At 39.1% G+C, this 15,441-nt stretch overlaps 1 protein-coding gene across 2 annotated transcripts in view; it reads right to left on the reverse strand.

Moving 5' to 3' along the window:
* The window catches only part of pcdh7b (protocadherin 7b), a 401,373-nt gene that overhangs the window by 357,708 nt on the left and 28,224 nt on the right, over nucleotides 1–15,441 (reverse strand). Inside the window, exon 2 of one of the 2 annotated variants that reach the window (XM_080189120.1) lies at nucleotides 4,844–6,930. The exons of the other annotated variant lie outside the window; for it this stretch is intronic. Coding sequence (XP_080045246.1) covers nucleotides 6,883–6,930 — 48 coding nt within the window. The 3' untranslated portion in view covers nucleotides 4,844–6,882. Of the gene's footprint in view, nucleotides 1–4,843; nucleotides 6,931–15,441 lie in introns of those variants that run through there. 2 annotated transcript variants of the gene reach the window in all.

The following is a 15,441-nucleotide window of genomic DNA, read 5'->3' on the forward strand; positions in this document are numbered from 1 at the left end:
CCATCTTAAAGAGCTGCCTGCTAAATCCCAACATAGCTGCTATCATTCCAGGCTGCTCCCACCTCCTGACCAAGTAGGCCATTTGCTTTTAAATATTATGTTGCAATCAAACCACAGCTCAGATGCATCAGTCCTCAGAATTCATTTAAATGCTGAGTTCCTTACAACTTAATAAAAATGTCATCTCAAATCTATTTAATGGGCTAGATTTTCAGAAGTTGGGACCAAATGATCTCCTTCTGCACTGTAGGGATTCCAAATTCCTAATGGGGGGCCAGATACAGAAGCCTTGCCTCCATGTCTGACTGATACAATTTTCACTGGTGACAGAAAGGGGGAATGGGGTGCGAGTCACACGCACACAGCACGAACTTGCAGAGCCATTTGAATCAGTTTAAATAGACTCCATTTTCACTGTTCCAGGAACTTTAACCTGCAGTGTGGAAGTCACAAATTTATGGAGGAGACACAAAACTTTTGAAAGGTCAATAAGGTTTTTTAACTGTCATGATCTGAAGTTATTTGAATCCCAGCTGATAAAAACTTATAAGAAAACTAGGCTGCAGCTGTCAGAGTAAAAGAAAATGATATGCTTTTGAACAGCACTGATTGACAGGCTGTCTTTAGCGACCTAGGAAGAAACATTACTAACTCTTCCTACAGCTCCAATGGACGTTATTGTTGACACTTCCCGACACTTGTTATTAAGCTGACCCAATTATGAAAGATTGGCCAAGTTTCAAAAGGTCCATATCCACTTATCTCAGCAGCGGACAAAGTTTACAAATTGACTGTGTTAAGAGCAATTAAAGAATGGGCCATCTCTAATGTGATTACTGAATGCAAGTTTTTTTATATGTAACAGATTGGTCACTTGAGAAGTTTGAAATATTTGACTGGGTTTCATGAGTGAGACAGTTTTTTTTCTGTATCAAGTATGTATTGAGTTGTAGAAATGTAATTCTTTTTCATATCCACATGTACATTGTGGATATGGGAGAGCTGCCAAGAAGATAGCATAGAAAGAGAATGGGGCTAGTTTGGAGTGACTTAAAAGCCTTTTAATGAATCTGAGCCATAGTCTGAGAAAACAAAGGTAAACCTTCTAACCAGTACACCTCCACAGTCACCCACTTCTATTGTCACCTCTAAACTGTCTCCAGAGGTGGCAGGCAGCAGAGGTTTCCTTAACTGTTGATTTGCAAATAGATTTTGATCATGCTTTGCTTGAATTTATTGACATAAACTAACATTCATCAAACCCTTCTGAAAAGTTACACAGGAAATCAATCAAACTTGTTCACTGTTATTAAACGTAGAGAATGAAGGAGTGCCAAATGCAATCTCCCAGAACACTGGTAAAATATTGAAATTCCAAAACATCACAGTCAAACTTTTCATGAGTCATGAGTAACTAGATGAGCCATTCATTAGAGGATTGCTAAGCTCAATTCCACACACCCATCAGCCCCAAGTTAACTTATATTTAAAATCGAAGAGCTGAATTTTAAATATTAAGCATTTTGAGCCTTGCTTTCCCCCATTGCAGAATTCCATCGCCAGCCAAAAAACTTTAAAAAATGTTGCCCATAGCTATAATATAATCTAGTAGGGGTAGCATTAACAGAGTCATTGTTTGATTTCCAACCCTCAGAGATAGGAAATCCCACCCTCAATGACTGATGGGTGATAAGACTGACTGGCAACTGGGCAGTTGCCTGCTGCATCAGAATTCAGCAATAGGCGCTGCAGAGACTATATTCAGTCACCAGGAAGAAGACAACATGTACGTCAGACTCAGGCACGTCTGGGCTTTTGGGACGGAGGGGGATCGGGGACTCTTGTGGGTTCAGGGTTTGGAGGCCGAGGAGTGGTAAGAAAGGAAACACAAAGTTGGGGGGGGTGGATGACATCCTATCAGGTGTTGCTTACAATGCACACAGGAAGAAGATACCCCTCCATTTCCTTCTCACGTTTCACTAAAGTTAGTGTAAAAGTGGCCTGCCCACCCTCCTCTGCTCCCATTGGCAGCAAAGGCAGAATTAAGCCTATGGATGGATGGGATGGCAGATGCCTTAATTACCCACCATATTTTTGGGACAGCTTAGGGGTCTGCATAAAAACAGTGGACTAGTTGCCCATCCCACTTTTGTGTACCCTAGCCTCAAACACACCAGCAGAGGGCTGTAAACTTCAGTCCTTGGAACCCTGACTCCAAGTTAATAGATCACTTATACTATGATAAACATAAATGGTTTTACTACTAATGTTTGCCGAAATGGAAACTGTCAATTAGTAGCGCTAATTAAAAAGAGCTCAGGGATATAATCAAAATGGAACCTTCTCGAGGGCATTTAGCAATAGACAACAAACGCTGACCTAACCAGTGAAGCTCACATCCCAAGAAAAAATTAAAAACCGGAATTGCACCTTTCCAAAAACTGAAAGAGATATTGGCATATAAATTCAAATATCAATGTTTGGTATAAAATAATCATCATCCTGTCATTGTCTTGATTCATTTTTTGACTCATTTTTTCAAATTTCATTACCCATTGGAATACAGGAGTAATCGATTAGTAAGCAACCCTTGAACAACATTTAAGGGTTTTAGAGATCAGATGTTCCTGGTAACGTACAAAATACAAATGATGAAAACTTATTTATGCAAAGTGACACAATTTTCGAGTTTATACTGAGGAAGTATAAAGTTAGACGCATTACAGAAGATTTCATCATCTTAGAAACCCTACAGCACAAAATCACCAGAGGAAAGGCTGAAATGTTTATAGGAGTTGACTGCTGCACTTTGGGCCAATTTAAGGGACGCCCTAATATTTTCCGCATCAGGACTTGGAAAGCAAAGATCAGCTGAGACATGTTAAGGAATACTCAAATGCAGTTAAAGGACCTAGATGCTGATGCTGATAGACAAAGGCATGGAGGTGTTTGGCTTGACCAAGTGTGTACCAAAGACACTTTGCGTACCTATAGATGAGGGGGACAGTGCTCTTGATGCTTTTCTTGTCAACGTATGAGGTGGCTCGCATCTGCCACATTCTTTGGGATGGAAGAAACCACATGGCAGGCCATCCACTGCCAGCAACTCTAAAGGTGTTTAGCAAGGCACGTAATTTCATCCAGTTCTTCCTAGATGAACACAGCCAGACTGCCACAGCAGTGGGTTTTGCAACAATCTCTCGCTTCCCACAAGTACAGGCTGACAAATTAACTTCACAAATGTGCGTTTGAGAGCTCCCTGGCAGCGGATGATCCATCAACAAGAAAAGCTTTCACTCTCTCAACATACAGCTGATTTGTAACCACCAGAAGTAATCTATTCCACAAACATTTACTCTTGCCACCACCAGCACACACTAGCAGGAGTATGTAGCATCTACAAAATGCATTGCAGAAACTCACCAAGGTTCCTTAGACAGCATCTTCCAAGCCCATAACCACTATCATCTAGAATGAGGGCAGCAGATGTGTGGGAACACTACTACCTGCAACCTGACAACTTGACTTGGAACTATATTGCTGTTCCTTCACTGTCGTTTGATGAAAGTCCTAGAACTCATTTCATATCAATACTGTAGACGTGCCTACAACACATGGACAGCAGTGGTTCAGGAAGGCAGCTCACCACCACCTTCTCAAGGGCAATTAAGGATCAGTAAGAAATGCTGGCCTGGCTAGCGATACCCAAATCTTATAAAAAGAATTTTTTTAAAATTCCACATGTACCAAATTGACAACAGCATATTTGCCATAAGAATCCAATTATTTCAACATATTGATGAGCATTAAAGACTAATATTTTCACAAAAAAGGACGGATTTGATAGTTGGTGATACAGAAGTGAAGATGTCAAATTTAATCCAACGCAAGTGGCAAGGCCAAGACGAGCTTGTGAAAGATGCATATTTTACACTTTTTTAAATCTATATTCCAGAGTAAATGCAAGCAGGGTAATGCAAGACAAGTATCCAACTCATTCCTGATTCATTCTTTCTGGGCAGGTGGTTAAAATCAGTACCAAGGATTTTACGAAGTGGTGAAAGAGAACAAAAAAATTGATTCAAACATAAGTCAGTGTTAAAAAATAATGCATAGCTTACTGTATCTGAAATAATCATTTTCAAAGCATTAAAAGGATGTTGAGTGCAAAAGGCAGATCATCTTTTCCACAAGTAATATTTCAGTGTTTTCTACCTTGCATAACATTACTTATGGCATGGCATGTCTTTACTACAACTGAATGCAAAAATGAGAGGTTGCTCTCACTATATGGAATAATCCAGTTTTCTTGGCATTCCCCAATCTGTATTTAAAAGTCACATTGTGACAAATGTGTCTTGTCTTGTGGGAGCTCTTTCTGTCACAGCTCAGCAGTGCCCTGGCAACATCTGAGTTTGTAAAACAATTGCAATCAAAAGTTCAAAATTAATAGCCATGAAATCCTAGGCACTCATGAAGCATCCAGTTATTGTTGCTTCTTTATGGATATATCATCCTTGTTTCTTACAAGTGACAATATACAATTTCAGGATTCTGAAAGTTCTGCTTGGGGCTAAAACACAGAGAAGACTTAGGCTGTATGAGAAACAAAGTACTTCATTCATAGTGAAACACTAAGAAATTATAAAAGCAGAATACCAATCATGCTTTTTAAATTGAAATAGCATTGTGAGGAGTCGCTATATGAAGCAAGGTTTGAACTCCTGGTCAATTAATACAATTAATAATCAAGCAAAAGAAATAGTTCAAAGGTTCAAGGTTGCAGAATCAAGCAATACATTATCCAGTGGCAGAAGTTTTATTACAAGAAAAATGTGTTTATTCAAATCCTTTTCAAGGTATTACAACAGAAATTGAAAGATTCAATCATTTTCCATACAGCTGTGGATGAGTACACTATGTGGCTATACACTGAAAGAAACTTCAGTCTGTTAATGAATCAAATGAGTCATTGTCTTGTTCACAGGATATCCAGACTGCAATTGTCCAACTGTTGTTTTTATACAGACAGTGTCATATGAAAAGTACATCGAAGTTGCTTCGCAAAATCAGCAATGATAAGTCAATTATGGGAGGAAGCAGATCCAATTAAGTCAAGCTGCAAATTTCAAATAGCTACTTGGCATATTCAATCAATGTTGCAAATCGCACTTTCAAATGAGTTTAATTTACTCCAACAGATTAAAGTTAATATGATCAAGTCTTTGCAGCCTTGGAATTTTCTGCACTGTTCTTTCTTCTTTTCCGAAAGGCAGTGATTCATGCTGGCAGACATTTTCGTCAGCAGTGAAATTCTCTGGTATCTTGCCTGAGCAGCTATTCTTCAGGGTTAAGCCTTTATATAAGTTGGATTACTGTTGATCCTGAGTCATGTCTGATTTCAACTCAAGTTAAGCGATAGTCATTGGATATAAATCTGGTTGATACAGGTCTGGTTGATTTTTCTCTCTGGGCTGCCCAAGCAGTAAAGTCAATTTTTGTACCCAAACCGCTGACCTGGCTGAAATTAACTAATTTACGATGACACAGAATATGGAACCAATGGAACCAACCTGCCTAGTACCACAGTGTCTATATATATATGAACCACTGAAGGAGACTCTCATTTTTAAATACTTCAATGAACATATCCATTAGCATAGGTGTGCATATCAATACCAATACATGTTGAGGTACCATGTGCTAATACCAAATTTTGACACATTGCTGTGTCAAACCCTTTGCATATATTTGACTATGTATTATGTTTAATAGCAAACCAGGTAAAGGATGCAAGTGCAACACTTATGCGGAGGAAAACATTTATTTGTTATAAGTGGAAGACATCAAAACACTGTCTCCATGAATATATTAATGACAGAAGAACACAGAATTCAAGTGCCACATGTGATTGAACATTCCTGGAACCTTTGGTTATACACCCAGGAAAGTGAACAAGCACACACATAAGGCTCTGTTATACACATAAAATGGGATTGGAAACTTGCATGGGTCGGAAAAGTTGACCTTGGAGGTATGTATAAAAAAATAAACGTTTTTACTTAAAGAAATAGAAACCCATTTCATGTAAAGACTGACTTAGCCTGTAAAACCTATTATATATTATGCATGTATTGTAGGCCTACTTATCTTTATTACAGCCTGAGACAATAACTGTAAATAAATACATGGTAGCGTAACAAAATGTGAAAGTTCTTGTGCGATATCTGCAGCACTAGACTATTTAATGCTGGAACAATAAGTACTATTGTGAAAGATTGGCTGGAAAACAGTATAATTTAGAATGGTATGATAGTTTAGTATGATCTGTGCACTTCTATTTTCCGATGTGCAAAGTACTGACTGCTAGCTTTCAGGGCATCTAGCACTTAAACTAACACAAGGTGATACTCTGGATTGGAAGCAACTCAACTAAACAAAACTGGATGTTATACCCAGAATCCTGATGGAAAGTATCAGAGAATTCTGTACAACTGTGACAGGTAGCCTGGAGAAGAGTTACTCTTTTGGCACCAATTTGTTGAACAAACTGACTAAAAACTTACCTGTGAATATCATCAATGCAAATATTATGCTGGGTACTAATTCAGCATACATAGGGATCTTAGCAGGCTGCACTTGATAAAGGCAGCTTTGTCCCCTCCTCCAGTAAGCCCTGGGCTAATGACTGATGTTATTCCCAACTTCTATTGTGTACTCCAGTGAAGGCCCTGTGGAGGATCATGGTGGAGTCCTGAAGGCCTTACGAAGCAACATAGGAGAGACCTCTCCAACGACTTTCAGTACAGTGACCCTGGGTAGTACAATATTGATGATTGATATTGGTTTTCCCTTGCCTGTGGTCTCAATATCCTTCTGTGCTTATAGCCTCATGGACAAATGCAGCACATCTGGATGATGATGACTCATCTGTGGAGACATTAAAGATGTTGATTCATTAATGGTTTGAACTCAACTTGCAATGGAAATGCAGAAGGTTCTCTGCAGATGCCAGAAAGGCATCGATAATTTAAATATTTCAACTGCAACTTATTAATATGGACAGATAATGTTATTCATCTGAATTAATTACTTTACAAACACAATTTAGCAAGCTATTAAAGTAGATTTTATGTACTATGCTTTCAAACTATGTGTACTGCTCAGGGCGATTGTTTTTTTAAAAAAACATTGTATTTCAAACTTACCAGACTTTTCAGACTGCTGACACACTAATTCCCTCATGGAGTAAATAGTTGTTTTTGACGATCATGTATTCAAGCCAACAAAGATATTTTTTGATTCAGTGCTTTGATGGCTTCTTTGTTGTCCTGTGGACTTTTTGCTTTAATTGTGTTCCACCTTCTTTATGTCATTCATTTGAGGTCATTATGTGAAGCAAAATAAGTGTGTGTCATTTGTGGAACTTTTGACACTTTACTGACTACAAGAGATATAATGGCCCATTCCTGCTTTTATCCTTGTTTGGTCATGGACAGTGGTTAAATTCCAAAGAAATCAGCCATTAATTTTCTAAATTATTCCAGCAAAATAAACAATGTAGTTTCTGTATATCTTTAGTCTTAAGGGCTTGTTTTCCAAGAGTGCTTGCAATACACAGCCTGGCCCACCAGGAGCAAATTTTGACATTTTGCAGTTCTTTCCCTATAATTTTTTTACCCATTCACTTCAACGGGTAGATAATTATGAGGGATGAATCTTCAACGTCCACACATTTTATCCCAGCTGGAACGACTCTAGGCCTGAAGTGTGAATTTGGAACCATAGCACAATAGCTTCCAAACATATCTGCAATCATGGGGCACAATTTTAACTCGTGTAGAAGTGAATGAGTTTTGAATGGGTTAAAATTGGGCCCTATAGGTCATTATTGCTTGTTGAAATGGAAATAGCAATAATTTATCACTGTCAGTAAGCTAAACTTATGCATATCAAAACTTGTATAAGTGGCTTCTATTATACCCAGACAGTAAAGCATGCACAGATGTTGTCAGATTGCAGAGTAATTTTCATCATTTTCTGGATTTTATTTCAGGACAGCATACCATGCTTGCAATAAAATTAACAGAACTTCACAGCAAGAAGCATTCTGAATTCCAAAACAAAAAGCAATAGATGACTTTATTCATCAATAAATGTGAAGTGCTATAAGTTTTACAAAAGTAATATTCTCACTTTTGAACTTTCATCCATTTAATACAATAGAGAAAAAAGTTAGTGGTTGTCTTTTTAGGCCTCTCCTGCTATAGTGAGCTTCAACAGAGGATGTTAGAATTACAATGCAAGATAAGCAATGGCACATGTCAAAGACCTTCAGATAAGAAGGTCTTTGGACAGGGTTCCCATTCTGATCATTATTGCTCATCAAATCATATCTCAAAATGATTTGCTACCCTCAGCAGAAAAAAAGGGAAGAGCATTAAAATAAATACTGGGGGACTGGAACTCGAGGAAAGTAGACGAGAGCAATGGATAAGATATAAGAGATACATATATAATGGCAAAATACAGTAGAAGTTAAGTGATGAAAATAACCTTCCAAATGCAAGAACATAAATAGTCAACATTTCTTTCAAGCACTCCATCAAATCCATTTCTCATGCTACCACTGGACACAATGTTCCTTTTTTTAAATTCTGTTCATTTTTTATTCAATCATAGAACGTGGGTATGATTGACATCCTTATTGCCCATCCTTAATTTCTCTGAAACTTGAGATGGTGGTGGTGAATCACTTTCTAAACAACTGCAGCCCATGCACAGAAAGTTATTTTGTCACAGTGGTTTGGTGCAATTTAGTGGTTTGCTCAGCTATTTCAGACTCAACCAGTTTGCTGTGAGTCATGAATCAGGTATAGGCCAGGTTGCATGAAAGATGCTTTTGCACTTTGCTGTGCAAACTTTACCTGGGGACATTTGTTGGGGGGACGGTTTACCAGTGCATCTTTGGGGTACGACAGCCTGGAGCTCAGTGGTTAAGGGATGCAAGTGTTTCACACCATGAAGGTTTTCCAGTGACAGAAAGATTGGTAACCAGAGGACACAAAATTAAGGCAACTGTTGTGATCTGGAGTGCTCTGCCTGAAAAGTTGGTGCAATAAAGTCCAATAGTAACATTCAAAAGAGAATTTGTTAAATACTTCATGGTAAAAATCTCCAGGGGCATAGAGTGAGAACAGTGGAAAAGATTAAGTGAATACTTCTACCAAAGCACCAGTACTAGCATGATGTTGTGTTGACCTCTTGCGTGTTGTCTCATTCTAAGCTGTGATCAATGGGATGACAATCACTTTTAGGAAATGTGCATAGTTGTAAAATACCATTGTAAAATATGCTTTTTTTTACAACAGTTGCAAGTACATGCAAAAGTTCCACTGCAATAAGTAAACTTTGTCCATATAATTCTACTGAAATGCAAAGATTTATATATATTCAGTGAAAATAAATTCCCAAAATAGAAAAAGCTAAACTTGAAAAATTTATTTTTTATACTCCTATATAATTTGTGTAATGTAATATATTTCTGCAATAGCAGAAGCCAATGATATTTTTTACGCTATTTGGATGTTGTTTAACATTGCCCACTTGGGCAGCTCAGAATAGGTCAGTGACAAAACAGTCATACTGCCAATCTTTTTTTCAATTACTAAAATGATTAATAGATTATGAACACTTTAAGCAAGCATAACAAATAATAACGCTACTTCATTAGATGCCTTGATTTGCAAGCTAATATCCTGGCATACCGACTATATCCAGATGTGCAAGTGTCTGTACGTGTGCTTGATATCCAAAATCACACAAGAACGATACTGCTGAAAAACTAAGGGCTTGATATCAACCCTGTCCCCACTAATGTCACAGAGTAATAGTCATAGCGTTTTACAGCATAGAAAGAGACCCTTTGGCCCATCATGTCCACGCTGGCCATCAAGCACCTATTTATTCTAATCCTATTTTTCAGCACTTGATTGGATAGGAGGGGATCAGTGGGGGAGGTTAGATAATTAAATAGGGAGACTATGGCCCCATGTGCACACTCAATTTACAAAAAGGTAGCAGATATTCAGACATCCCAATGTCTTGCTATTGAATAAAAACGTTAAGTCAGACTCACAGTTTGAAACATTTAAACCTTACTGCTGTTGCACCACTTCCCAGGGGTCAGAAAACAGACAATGAAAGAGACACTGGAGCTCCTCACTCCACAAGCTCAATCAGCATTGCTGGAGGGCCTGGAAGAGCAGCACTCTGCCCAGGCCCATCAAGGAAGCCATTTAACCAGGACTTGGCAGCTTCTCCTGCCCAGAGAGGTATTATAGTCTGGCTGAATTAAACGGCAATTTAAATGGTTTGCCACATCCACCAGGGTAAAGGCACACTGTGGTAAAGCCATAGAATCCTGGCCAGGCTTCCCCCAAGTCACAATCGCCAGCCTCTCTCACAACAACCCCCTCAGAGGCAATACCCATGCCCCCCGCCAAACTGCTGCCAGTCTGAAACTGCCAACTTCCTCCCCAGTGGTCCCAATCACCCCGCCTCCAATCACAGGACTGATCCTCATTGGAGGATCATCCCCAAATGTCCCTGACTGCAGCTTCTTATTAGTGGCATCCCCTTCCAGGCAAGAGAGGTAAATGTTACAGAAATTAATAGCTACTTATATTTTGTCACTGCAATTCAGTTACCTTACTTAATCCTGTAAATTGTACATATTGATTTCAAATTCTGTCTAGGTTCTCTGCTTTGTTGTCTCTATCAATAAAAGGTGTCAATGAGGATTCAGCAATATAGTAAATATAATTAAATTCTGTTGATTGTTATTGTAGTCATGAGTCATATGTCAAAGTTAAATGATATTTTTAATTGCTTTAGAATTTAAATTTTGTTTTACTGAACACTGTTCAACCGAGTTCAGCTTTTTCAAATATTTTACAATGCATACAATTACACTTGGTACAATTACAACTACAGAATAGTTCTCATGTTTGCTATTTAAATCATTATAGTATGGCCTTGGCTAGAAAAATAAAATCTTTGCTTCTGTTTCCATTCAGCTCCGAGCACCTTTTAGGATGATCTGCCAACAACAACGCTGTAGTATCCCAATGTAGTAAAGAAGCAAACAAATAAATAACAGAGTAGGCTGTTAATCCAATTTGCTTCTTGGAGGCAAGTTATAAGTGTGTTCAAGTGAAATGGATGCTAAAACTGTCCGTTGTGCAAGAGAAATCCTTGTACCATACATGTTATATGTTGCAGGATTGAGAAACCGTAACAGAAATGGGTAAATTTTAAAGCAAAGTTAATGAGCATGCACATGATCTGTCATTGAGCAGTATCTTAATTCAATTTCCATCTTTTAATAATTCAACAGTGGCAGAGCTGCAGATTCAAATAGTAGAAAGGTGTTTTAAACAACTACCAAATGCACTGAGTCATTTTAATTTAAAAATCCAAGACCACCGTATGGAATAAAAATGCCCACGAAGGCTAGACCAAGAACACAGAAAATATATAAACCCAGTCTCTCTCTCTCTCTCCTCTCTGTCTCTGTTTCCCGCACACTCAGTCTCCACCCCACCTGCAAACCCAACCTTCTCCCTCTTTTTCCTGCAAATCCACTAGCCCAAAACCACAAAATTCTGAGAGATTCTAGAGATCAGAACTGTGCATAATACTCCAATGGTGATCTAACCAAGGTTATTTCCTGGTTTCCTGCTTTTCAATTCGAATCATTCTTGAAAGGAATTCCAGTATTTGGTTTGCTTTTTTTAAAAGTTGTCTTTTAATCTGCATCACTACTTTTAGTAGCGTGTAATTTTGTACTCCTTTGATCCTTTAACCCATTTCCTCTTACTTTCCAAGCAACATATGGCCTCTTTATTCTTCCTATCAAAACATACCACTTCACACTTAGCTATATTGACATTTATTTGCCCAATCGCATGGCCATTCTGCAGGATTTTTTGTCTTATGTCAGATTCTTCCTTTTTTATTACCTACACCCCACTACCAACCTCCAAATTTACTGCTGTCCTCAAATTTTGAAATTCAACTTCCGATTCCCATATCCAAATCATTAACCTAAGTTGCAGACGAGTTGTCCCAGTACTGATCTCTGTGGAATGCCACTTCCCACCTTCTGTCAATCTGAAAAGTTGCCTTTAATGCCTGCTTGTTGTTTTCTGTTTGGTAGCTAGCTTGCCAATTGCTCTGCCCGTCCCATTCTTCAGCATGCTCTAACCTTAGTTATGGATCTACTCTATGATACATTTTTTAAATTTATTCTTGAGCTGTGAACCAGCATTGAGTGTCCATCCCTTCTTACCCTTGTGAATGTTGTTGGTAGCCACCTTGGTGTAGGTACATCCATAGTATTGTTCGGAAGCAAGTTCCAGGATTTTGACTCTATGACAGTGAAGTTGTAGTTCCAAGCCAAGATGGTGTGTGGCTTGGAGGGAAGTTTGCAAGTGGTGTCAGCTGGTCTCATTCTTCTGGTCCAGGCAAACACAGTCACACTCCTGACTTGTGCCTTGCAGATGATAGACTTAGCAAGGGCCTATTGATAATCTAAATAAATTCTGCTTATTCAGAAAATCCAATAAAGGTGGCCAAGCATGATTAGCCCTTTGGAAACACATATAGACTCATTTTTATTTATATTATTAACTTTGACTTGATGCGTTGGAGTGTCCCAAAAAAATTCTAAGTGTTGAATTTGCAGAGTAACTGGAGTAAATCCTGCTGTTTTTTTCAGTGCGAGTTTCAAAATCTCCCACCACAAGAAACCACCCCACAGAAAGGCTAGAGAATCCAGTGTCGCTGTTATCCTTTGCCAAACTCATTTTAATATACACCAAGGTTATGTCCTGGTTCCCTGCTTTTCAATTCTAATCATTCTTGAAAGGAATTCCAGTGTTTGGTTTGCTTTTTTTTAAAGTTGTCTTTTAATCTGCATCACTACTTTTAGTAGCGATTAATTTTGTACTCCTTTGCTCCTTTACCCCATTTCATCTAGGGCAGAGATTTTTACTTTGATTTATCAATTATCCCCCTTCTTTCTATCTTATATGTAATTTTGGCTCACTTTTACTAATGTCAGTCCCACCTTAAATCTTTGTGATAAATACTGAGGCAAGTAACGATCCAATACTTTTGCCATTTCATTGTTGTTACCTCTAATTTATATTGTGTCCCTTAGTATCCTGTCCTTATTTGATATTTTTTATTGCTGCTTCTATTCGCACCTCTTTTTAAAATATTTTGCCATCCTTTCCTTAATTATCTATGAACTTGTATAGGACTTTATCTCTTCACTCATCCATGGCTTTTCACTCTAGTTTGTTCTTTTCTTTAAGAGGAATAGACTTCTTCGGAATGCTAATGATCAATATTTCCCACTGCTGTTCTACCAGTCTGCTTGTTAATTTTTAGGATTTATCTTTCCTAGACTTATTCTTACCGACTCAAAATGAACTTTTTTTTCCAATCCATTTGTCTCATGTCTTTCTTAATCATCATTTTAAATCATATTTTGTTACAATCGCAATTCCCTAAATGTTTTCCTCTGCTTGCTTCTTTCAAAGAAGAAGAATCCCTTTACTACAGAAGGGCTGTCATTCGATCCATCAAGTCTGCACCGACAACAATCCCATCCAGGCCCTATCATCATAACACTATGTCTTTACCTTGCTAGCCCCCCCGACACTAAAGGGGTAATTTAGCATGGCCAATCAACCTATCTTTGAATATCCAACACATCTTTGGAATTTGGGAGGAAACCACAGCCCCTAGGGGAAACCCATGCACACACAGGGAGAATGTGCAAACTCCACACAGACAGTAGCTCGAGGTCAGAGTTTAACCTGGGTCCCTAGCACTGTGAGGCAACAGTGCTAACCACTGTACCACCACGCCACGCATCTGCTCTAGTTATATTCTATTACCAGATTCAAGTGATTCCTATCTTGTTGAGCTTCCTACACTGTGTAAGAAAGGAGTCCCAACTTCTGATACTTTCCAGTTCTGACACTTTACAGTGCAGTACACCCAAATTTCAGAAACCTGCTGCCAGCAAGTGAAGCTTCCCAATAACTAGTCAGGAAATTATCTTACTTAAAATATTAAAAGTAAATGATTACATTATTCCAATTAATAAATGTAATGTTAAAGACATTCTCAACATTATGTCGTTATTGTTCAGCTTCATTTGAAAATTAAAACCTATAATGTAATAATTTATCATTTCCCCAGCCCACAGATCTAAAAGTGAGGGAACTCATAAAATGAAGTACATAAGAACATAAGAACATAAGAAATAGGAGCAGGAGTAGGCCATCTAGCCCTTCGAGCCTGCCCCGCCATTCAATAAGATCATGGCTGATCTGTTGTGGCTCAGTTCCACTTTCCCGCCCTCTCCCCATAACCCTTAATCCCCTCTCTTATCAAGAACCCATCAACCCGCTTCTTAAAAATATTTAGCGAGGCAGCCTCCACCACTTCAACGGGCAGAGAATTCCAGAGATTCACCACCCTTTGAGTGAAGAAGTTCCTCCTCAACTCCGTTCTAAACCGCCTCCCCTTTATCTTGAGGCTGTGCCCCCTAGTCCTACTGTCTTTTTTGAGCGGGAAGAGTCTCTCCACCTCTATCCTATCCATCCCATTCATCATCTTATACGTCTCAATGAGATCTCCCCTCATTCTTCTAAACTCTAACGAGTACAAGCCTAGTTTATTCAGCCTCTCCTCATAGCTCAATCCCCTCAACTCCGGTATCAGCCTAGTAAACCTCCTCTGCACTCCCTCCAGGGCCAAAATATCCTTGCGCAGGTGCGGCGCCCAAAACTGCACACAGTACTCCAGCTGCGGCCTCACCAATGCCCTATACAGCTGCAGCAAGACCTCCCTACTTTTATATTCAATCCCCCTCGCTATGAAGGCCAGCATCCCATTCGCCTTCCTGACCACCTGCTGCACCTGCAAGCTGGGTTTTTGCGACTCATGCACAAGGACCCCGAGGTCCCTCTGCACCGTCGCCTGCTGCAGTTTTTCGCCACGTAAGTAATAGTCCTTCCTTCCATTCTTCCTACCAAAGTGGACCACCTCACACTTGCCAACATTAAATTCCATTTGCCATTTCCTGGCCCATTCGCCCAGCCTATCTAGATCCTTCTGCAGACTCTCCACACCCTCCGCACAATTTGCCTTTCCCCCAATCTTGGCATGCCTGCCCCAACTTGCCTCCCAATTTAGAGGGGACAGTAAGAAGTGTTGGGCCCTCAGATCTATGAAAGCACTTAACTGGCCAATTAATAATCATTGTTACGAAATCCTGCTGGTGTTATGTGTGAAAGTGTTCCAACCTGAAACACTGGTTTTATATGTTTTCTTTTGGATATTAGCGAGAAACATTTGTAG

This window comes from Carcharhinus amblyrhynchos, chromosome 1 (assembly GCF_965287045.1).
Source record: "Carcharhinus amblyrhynchos chromosome 1, sCarAmb.v2.hapA, whole genome shotgun sequence".
Taxonomy (NCBI): domain Eukaryota; kingdom Metazoa; phylum Chordata; class Chondrichthyes; order Carcharhiniformes; family Carcharhinidae; genus Carcharhinus; species Carcharhinus amblyrhynchos.